At 45.9% G+C, this 9,521-nt stretch overlaps 1 protein-coding gene across 8 annotated transcripts in view; it reads left to right on the top strand.

The window, feature by feature from the left end:
* Window positions 1-890: 890 nt before the first annotated feature.
* NLRP1 (NLR family pyrin domain containing 1) overlaps window positions 891-9,521 on the top strand; it is a 117,485-nt gene continuing 108,854 nt past the window's right edge. For all 8 annotated transcript variants that reach the window (XM_063700555.1, XM_063700554.1, XM_055367285.2 and 5 more), the window contains exon 1: window positions 891-964. In XM_063700555.1, the coding sequence (XP_063556625.1) occupies window positions 955-964 (10 nt within the window). In that variant the 5' untranslated portion in view covers window positions 891-954. The remainder of the gene's footprint in view (window positions 965-9,521) is intronic.

The following is a 9,521-nucleotide window of genomic DNA, read 5'->3' as shown; positions in this document are numbered from 1 at the left end:
TGTTGATACGTCTACTTTTCTGTTTTGCAATACTTAAATAAACCCTTTAAAAATACATAAAAACACATTTGTTAGGATGCACCTTTTCCCCTAGCCTCAGGCTCCAAATAACACTCTGCACAGCACTGTCAGAGCCTGCCTTTACATGAAATTCTGATATTACATTAGTCGTGGGTTTTTGGCACTCATTTTGATTTTTTTAAATATTGATTTAAAATTTTGGTTATAAGTTTTTGACACCTGTAGTAACGGCCTCCTTTGTTTGCCCCAGACCTGAGGCAAAGAGCTATGACAGCCCCCTGCACTAGCTGGAGTCAGGGATGGACGTGGGAAAATCACATGAAAGGGCCCTGATGGGGAGACTGTGGGCCAGGGCACAGGAGACTTTCTAGGCCATGATGAGGAGCTTAGATTTATCCTGTGGGCAATGGGGAGCCACTGAAGTATTTTAATGAAGAAAGGGGCATGGTCAGACTTGTGTCTTAGAAAGATCACCGTACCCTGCCTGCTGGACCATCAAGAAGGCTGATGCACGGGTCGGATGAGAAAGGACAAGGCCTAATCTAGGGCAGGGGCCGTGCAGATGAAGTTCGGGGTCATGGGGTGGGTGGCATCGTCAGAGCCCCCAGGCTGAGCAGCAGGAAGCTGAGTCTGGGAAGACTCTGGAAATCACCCTGAAAATGTTCGGTTCTGTGTCCCCACTTAAATTTCACCTTGAATTGTAATAATACCCACGTGTCAAGAGCGGGACCAGGTGGAGATAATTAAGTCACCGGGGGTTGGTTTTCCCCATACCGTCACATGTCTCGCGATAGTGAATGAGTTCCCACGAGATCTGATGGTTTTATAAGGGGCTTCCCCGTTGCTCAGCACTTCTCGCTCCTGCCGCCATATGGAGGATGTGTATGCTTCCCCTCCTGCCGTGATTGTCAGCTTCCTGAGGTCTCCTCAGCCATGCTGAACTGTGAGTCAATTAAACCTCCTTCCTTTATAAATTACCCAGTATCGGGCAGTTCTTTATAGCAGTGTGAGAACAGACTAATAAGCACCTGGAGTCTGGGAGTGTGCGCTGTGGCTGCCATCATGGCGAGCGTCGTCAGGGAGAGGGGCCAGGAAGGCAGGTGACTTCACCCACACAGAAAAAAAAAAAATGCTGGTTCTGCAGCCCTTCTTCCCTGTTACCTAGAGTGGGTTTCAGCGAGAAGACTCTGACAGACAACACCTGAAATCAAACGTGTAGTCTTCTAAATTGTGTGGGACCCTCAAAGGAGGGCTGGTCACGAACCAGAGGGCATAAGAGACAAGTAAACAATAGACCCTTCATTTTTGATTTCCTGTCCCTGGCGTCCAGCGACACACTTTTCATTCCCAAGGACTTCCAGGGACCCAAAGTCCTCCCCTGGCTTGCTTTTGTGAAGCCCATGATCTTGCATGGAAACCTAAAAAAAAAAACTTAAAAACAAATGTTCATAGCATCTTTATTTATTATAGGCAAAAACTGGAGACAACCCAAATGTCCATCAACAGGTGAATGGATAAACAAATTGTGGTATATTTATACAATGGAACATGACTCAGCAACAAATTAGTGCAAACACCACATGCACAGTGTATGCACACCATGAATGAATCTCAAAAGCATTATGCTGAGGGAAAGAACTAGATGCAAAAGATATATACTGTATGACCTCATTTCTGAATTCAAGGACAGACAAAACTAATCTATGGTGATAGATTTCAGAGCATGGTTACCCCGGGGATGATGGGAGAGGGTGAGACAAAATACTGGCTGAAAGGAGTACGAGGGAGTATCCTGAAGTGATGGAAATATTCCATATATTAATTTGACTGGTAGTCACGCTAGTATATACATATTAAAAATTCGTCGACCTGTACACTTAGGATTTGTGCATTTTACTATATATAAATTATGCTTCAATTTAAAAATATATAAAAACAAATAATTTGTAAAAGAGGAAGTGATTGATGTGTGTAAGTGTGTGTAAATCTATGTAATGATGATAAAATGCAAGTTTCGGCTGTAACCTATTGCCATAGATCAACACTGTCCAATAGAATTTTCTTTGGTGATGTAAACTTCTGTATCTGCACTGTCCAATATAGTAGAAACTCGCCACATGCAGCTATTGAATACTTGAAATAGCACGTGAGTGGCTAATGCAACTGAGGAACTAAATTTGTTGCTTCATTTTAATTAATTTAAATTTACATTTAAATAGGCACAAGTGGCTAATGGCTACCATTTGGGACATTACAGCATAGATTTAGTAAGATGCCAAACCAAGATGTTTAAATTTTCCACTTTGAGCCAAGCGTGAGGACCTTCAGCAGGACCACTCAGGAAGTCTGATATGTTCAGGGACAGGGTGAATGCTTTGGAGACAGGAGTTTTTTTTAGAAGTTCTGTTCCCTATCATCCTGTTTCTTCTGCAACCAATGTCCCATTTACCTTACTTTGTCTCTTGATTAATTCAGATTCTCCTCAAATGTTCGGGGATCCTTGGCCATTCATTCATGTTTATAAATGAACTGTTCTGACCAGGAGCTCTCTATCCAAGGGCGGGACTGGCCACTGGTGGCTTCATGCCACATGAATGATCAGAAAGTCAAAATCACACAAAACCTTCCCCCCTCAAATGCCAGAAGGCAGAGGACGTTACTCTCAGACCCCAACTCACGCTCACTGCCCAAATTCTTCCCGGACATTTATGGAATTTCTTAAGAAATAATCATTCTGTTTTGTCCTAGGGGTAAATTCTGGACTGTCATCTAGTCTGCATTTTGGGAAAGAGAGTGAGGGTTGTGAAGGTCAACTGTTTTTGTACACATCTTCGATTATTCCTTCTGTTTTCAGCCTCTCTCTCTCGTTCTAGGCCATCCTAAAGTACCTGTCATCTCTACGTCTGCGGCCTTCTCTGGGCTCCACTAAGCATGTCCCCTTTGCATGTATTCCAAGCTGGGAGTTTCTCCACTCTGCTTTCCAAGCAGCATTTCTTCATATACTTCCTCCCTTCTGGAAATCTGTTAAAATGCCTCATTCACTGCCCCTCCCCATTGTCTACCTTGTTAGAGGACTATACTATTGTATTCCTTTACTGTCATTTTAGTGGAAGGAGGGAATATAATGTGCTCAGTGCAGCATCTTGAATAGGAAGTCCTCCAGGAATATCTTTAAACTCTCATGGACATAGATAGGTCTCCAATCTCTGCTACCTCTTGAAGAAAATTCCCAATGTCTCCTCATTATTATATGACCTTGAATTGCATTCCTCCTCTGGGGTGGGGTGAGGGGAATAGGATCTGTAAGACCAGGGTGGAGCAGAAGGGATGAGCAGCACAGCTTAGTATTAGAAAGGATGGGAACTTCCACTTCCACCCAAGATGAACTAGTAAAAGGACGCCTAAGGACCCACGCCCCAAAACCACTTTAGGGAATAGGCAGTGGTAAGGGGGCCTGAACTCACCCTTGGTTAGATCCCTGAGCAACCTTCCCAAAGGGCTTAGGGAGGGAATAATGTCCTGAGCTCCCAGGAAGCTAGGCACCATGACAGTGAGGTGAAGAATTACAACCGCAAGTAGTGGGAGCCATCCCATGCCCCTGGTAGGCTGAGCACCACCAGGTTAACTGCTAAGGGAGGGAGCAGACTGGCAAAGGCCCAGGAGCTGGCACTTGCCTGTGCTGAGTGGGAATCTATTTCAGAAGGCGGAACACTGCTTGAAGAACACAACAGCATCTAATAGGTGGCTATGTTTGAAAGTAAAGAGCTTGTCATTTTTGACACAGAGAAAAAGGTGGCTGTGCAGCTGGAATATGATTAATTCCCCTTCAAGGTATGTCTGTACTGATCAAAAGACAACCAGATAGAGAATTGAAGAAAACAACAAAAAGAGTTTAAGGATGGTCCACTTAGAGGAAAGGCCTCTGTTGTCCTTTAATATGCACACTCACTGACCTCCTCTTTCAATATTAGAGTTGCACATGTGTAGAATTAATCATTTATTGTTTGAATATACAGGTTGAACTCCAGTGCATTCCACAGTCCTTGGGTGGACCTGGAGATGAAGTAGTCCATCATCAAGCAAGGAGATTGTCAGGTTTTAAAAGCCTTGTACTACGCAGGGGTCATATTCAGAATAGTTAACTAGTGTAGGCATAGGCACTGACCAGTCAGAATCAACATTGAACTTAATAACCCATCCAGTCAAACCAATACTGACAGTCAGCCTGCAAACATGCACACACAGCCTCTGCAAAGTGGAATGAGCTCTGCTGAGCTGCACTACCTGGCTGCTTGGCCGAGCCTGGAACCTTCAGACTGTGTTGTACCTTCAGCTTGTGTTATTTGCTACTTTACTCTGGATATCTGTATTGGAGGAGCCTCTGGGAAAATTCCCTTTGGAGCCTGGGCTCCCCTTACATCTGCCACTTTCTCGCTTAGTCACATAACTATCCTCAAATTAGCAAGATGCCTGTATGCCTTAAATTAAGAGCAGACTGGTGCAGCATCAGGATGCACCAGTCTAAATTTAGACCCAGTGTTCTGTGGAAATGAAAGAGCATGTTTGGGTTTTAATAATAGAATTTTAAAAGACTGGTAGATCACTTGTGCGTGGGTCACCCAGCTCCTGAACACCTGGGTATTCTCAGTAACAGCTATAACTATACAGTCTGATACATCAGGAGTTGCATTAAGAAACTCGTAACAGAAAATGGCAATAATTTTTTTCTCTGTTATATACAAGAAGCCCTGGGATAAACAGAAGAAAATATTCTGTAGTAAATAGGAGCCAGGATCTTCCATCTTTATGTTGTATCACCCTTAGAACACGGCTTTCATCCTCAAGGTCACTTCATGATGACTTTTGGGGCTCCAGTCATTATGTCTGAGTTCTAGGCAGAAAGCTAACAGGAGAGAAAAGGCCGGGCACGGTGGCTCACACCTATAATCCCAACACTTTGGGAGGCCGAGGTGGGTGGATCACAAGGTCAGGAGGTTGAGACCATCCTGGCTAACATGGTGAAACCCCGTCTCTACTAAAAATACAAAAAATTAGACGGGCATGGCGGCGGGTGCCTGTGGTCCCAGCTACTTGGGAGGCTGAGGCAGGAGAATCGCTTCAACCCGGGAGGCAGAGCTTGCAGTGAGCAGAGATCGTGCTACTGCACTCCAGCCTGGGTGACAGAGTGAGACTCTGTCTCAAAAAATAAAATAAAATAATTAAAATCAAAATTAAAAAAAAAAAACAGGAGAGAAAAGAGGGGGCAGAATCACATACCATTGCCTGCCCTTTGTTAAAGCACTTTCTCAGAAGCTCTACCCAACCACTTCTGCTCCCAACCTGTTGGTCACCTCTAGCTGCAAGAGAAGCTGGAACACTTGGTCCTTTAGTTAGACCCATTGCCACACGAAATAGAATTGGGGCTCTGTTATGAAGAACGAAGAAGAGAATGGATATTAGGGAGGCAACTAGCATTCCTGGCTTCAGCCTGTATAAGAAAGTCCCATGAGTCTCTGTCTCTCTCTCTCTGGGGCCATATGAAGAGATAGGAGATGCCCCCCAAAACCTGCCACTGCTGTTGCACAAGCTGAGGCCTCCTGCAAGAATCAGGAGCAACCCTTCCCTGAGCAGACAAGGCTGACCCAGTTGCTCAGGGGCTCACAGGCAGCCAGACTGGAGCCTACCCTGCAGGGGCAGTGGGAAGCTGTAAGCCTTTTCAGCCCAGACCTTCCCTTCTCCTCCTCACTGGGTTGCAGGATGTGGCACCAAAGCTTGGAAACCTGAACTGTCCATGAAGGGGTCACCCATACAAGAAAAGAAACTACTGTTCTCAGCACCACTTTCAAAAAAGGAAAATTAGCCTAGAGTCACACTGAGAAGACCTTAGAGAGACCACCTCAACCCAAGGGTGGGCATGGAGGGTCAGTACTAGAAGTCCAGAAAAACAGTGAGCAGGGCTGGGGGTGATGGTCACCACTTTCCATCCCAGCTGCTTCTCTCGGGATTTCACAAGTCCAGGGAATGAGGGTGATCCAACTGTATGGGTAGCAGCACTGGAAACTCCCCTGGGGAAGCTGGAGAGACGGTGAGGAAGGGGTGGCTTCTGACCTCAAAGAAATTACATCCCAAGGAACTCACGTTGAAACCCAAATCAGAACTTAAGGAACGAGGTTCAGATGCTGACCCTGGGGGAGATGGACTGAGGAGGGAGGTGTCCTTCCAGTTTGGGGACTCAGAGAAGCCTGAGCGGGGCTAAGCTATTTTTCAAGCATAAGGATGATTGGTTGTGGACGATTGGGCAGCATCCTTTGAAAAGTCAGTGTGACATGAGCAAAGCTAGGAGAGGGGACCTTGACAGCTGGGGACTTTGACTCTGTCCCTCCCTCTTCCTCCTGCTTTTCCTTGAGCCCGTGAATTTCCTTACTGCTTCCTAAGGTGGATGGAAGGAAGCACTTCCGTCTGAGGCTAGCACTTCAGGCCCGACTGATTGCTTCAGCAAGCAAGGACCCACTAGTGCTCCTCTACCACAGCCCACACCCACTGCCTAGATTCTGTCCGCACAGCACTGGCGCTCAGTGCAATCTTTTGGACAAATTAATGGGTGAACAAATACAATTGAAAGGGGGCCACCAGAGCAGCTGAACCTGCTCTTTGAGGGATGTTCTCCATGCAGAGAAACACCAGTCTACAAAATGGACTTCTTTCAGGTCCACCCAGGACTATGTCTCAAAGGGAAAAGTGACCCATAAAATATGTTTGTGCAGTAAAACGAATGATCGTAGTGTCAATTATTTAGAAACAAGCCCCTAATGTGAACTATCAGAAGTGAGGAAAAATCGATACACTTCTTCTCATTGTGTAGAAATGGAAAACAAGCTTCATTTTACTCCAGCCCCAGGGAGAAAAGAGCAAATTAATGATTCCTGTCAAGGGCTCCTGTGCTACGTCTCTACCCAGGGCCTGGCTCAGGAAGGTGCCAGATAAATGGGTTAGGAGGGTTCTGATCTCAGGCCCAAAATGCCCAAGTGAATCCAGAGTGCACGCATGTGCACACAACACACATAACACACAGAGGTGTACATATGTGTTCTCAAGTGCCTTATGCATGCGCACCCATGTACACACATGCCTGCACATAGTCATGCACATACATAGACACATCTGTCTACACACACACGAGCAAAGATGACGTTCACTCACACAGGTGCACGTATGAATATTCACACACGTGTGTGAGTACCTGAATACGGATGGCTATACCACTCACTCACATAGATACTTACCTGTGGGTCTCAGGCATATCATGCTTGCTGAGTTCAATTACAGTGCTGTATGTGTTGTGGCCAACTAATAAAGGAATAGCTGAAGCTTGCAGCCCTCCCAGGAATCTGCTGGCTTCTTCACCCCTATTTCGCCACCAAAAGGGCTCCCCTCACCCAAGACATGTAGACTTTTATGGAGAGATATACACTTAAAAGTCATGTTGGGCCAGGCACAGTGGCTCACGCCTGTAATCCCAGTCCTTTGGAAGGCCAAGGCAGGCTGATCACCTGAGGTCAGGAGTTTGAGACCAGCCTGACCAGTGTGATGAAACCCCCGTCTCTACTAAAAATACAAAAGTTAGCCTGGCTTAGTGGCGCGTGCCTGTGATCCCAGCTACTCCAGAGGCTGAGGCAGGAGAATCACTTGAACCCGGGAGGCGGAAGCTGTAGTGAGCTGAGATCGCGCCACTGCACTCCAGCCTGGGCGACAGAATGAGACTCTGTCTCAAAACAAAAGGACATGTTGTGCATACACATAAAGCACACATTTAGGAATACTCGTATTGGTTTCCTGTTGCTATTTATAACCAACTACCACAAACTTCGTGACTCAAATTTGTCATCTTAGAGTTCTGGAGGTCAGAACTCCAAAATGAGACTGCGAGGCTAAAATCACAGTGTCAGCAAGCCTGCGTTCCTTCTGAAAGCTCTAGGGGAGAATTCGTGTCCTTGCCTTTTCCAGCTTCTGAAGGCTGTGTGCATTCTTTGGCTCATGGCCCCTTCCTCTATCTTCAAGGCCAGCAGCATAGCAGTTCAAAGGTCTCTCTGATCCTCTTTCTTCTATTTATAACGACCCTTGTGATTACATCGGGCCCACCCAGATCATCCAGGATAATCTCCCTTTCTGAAGGTCAGATGATTAGCAACCTTAATTCCATCTGCACCTTAATTCCTCTTTGTCATTTCCAGGGACTGGGATGGGGACATATTTGGAGGTCCATGATTCTGCCTACCACACTCACACACATTCAGAGTAAAGAGAACGGCAGCATTTGCAGGATGAGAGGCAGAAAAGCTTGCTGGTAAGAGTATGGGTTTTAGAGTCAGATCCACCACTGAGGTTTTTTTGTTGTTGTTTGTTTGTTTTTTGTTTTGAGATAGAGTCTCCCCCTGTCGCTTAGGCTGGAGTGCAATGGTGCCATCTCAGCTCACTGCAACCTCCCCCTCCCAGGTTCAAGCGATTCTCCTGCCTCAGCCTCCTGAGTAGCTGGGATCAGAGGCGCCACCACGCCCAGCTAATTTTTGTATTTTTAGTAGAGACAGCATTCACCATGTTGGCCAGGCTGGTCTCAAACTCCTGACCTCAGGCGATCTGCCCGCCTCAGCCTCCCGCAGTGCTGGGATTGCAGGCGTGAGCCACCGAGCCCAGCCTCCACCACTGAGTTCTAACTCTGGCTCTGCCTCACATAGCTGTGTGACCTTGGGCCTGTTTCAGAACCTTTCTACACTTCAGTTTCAGCATCTGTGAAATGGAAATAATCACATCTACATTCTGGGATTATTATAAGGGTTAAATGAGATAATGCATGCAAAGTGACTGGTAGAGTACCCATCAGTCAGCTTTGGCTGCAAAACAAATAACAAAAATCTTACAGAGGAAACCCCTAAATTTTATCTCCCAAGGCTATATCGTAATGGCCACACCTCCGGTTTGGTAAGACATTGTTTTGTTTTCCCACCGTGCAATTTCTGGCCTCTTTATAGTTCCTTAAAATTCTGCTTGCAAGCCGGCCACTTCCTCCTTGAGCTTAATGCAATTAGCAGTAGTCAGCACATACTTTCAACATCCTGCCCCAGATTTTTTTCATCCAATTTGACAAATGCTTCAGGCACATTCTTTACCTTCCAGACTATTCCAAGTGACAGCTTTGCCAAACGTTTTGCCATTACATAACATGAGTGCCATTTTACTAGCCTCCTACAACACTTCCCTCACCACCTGCCACCCAGTCTCAAAACCAGTGCCACGTATTTCAGGTTTTTGTTATGAAAGCATTCCACTTCAGATACCAATTACTGTATCAGTCAGCTATTGCTGCATGACAACCACAAAAGCTCCGTGTCATACAACAACAAGTACTTACTTTCTCACTCATTTGCCTGTGGATTGGAGATTCAGGGGGAAGGAATGAGTGATGAACAATAATTTCGTCTACCACACATAGCGAGGATATAGTG

The sequence above is a fragment of the Gorilla gorilla genome, chromosome 19 (assembly GCF_029281585.2).
Source record: "Gorilla gorilla gorilla isolate KB3781 chromosome 19, NHGRI_mGorGor1-v2.1_pri, whole genome shotgun sequence".
Taxonomy (NCBI): domain Eukaryota; kingdom Metazoa; phylum Chordata; class Mammalia; order Primates; family Hominidae; genus Gorilla; species Gorilla gorilla.
Note: the sequence above shows the minus strand (reverse complement) of the source record. Positions and strands in the feature narration are given on the sequence as shown.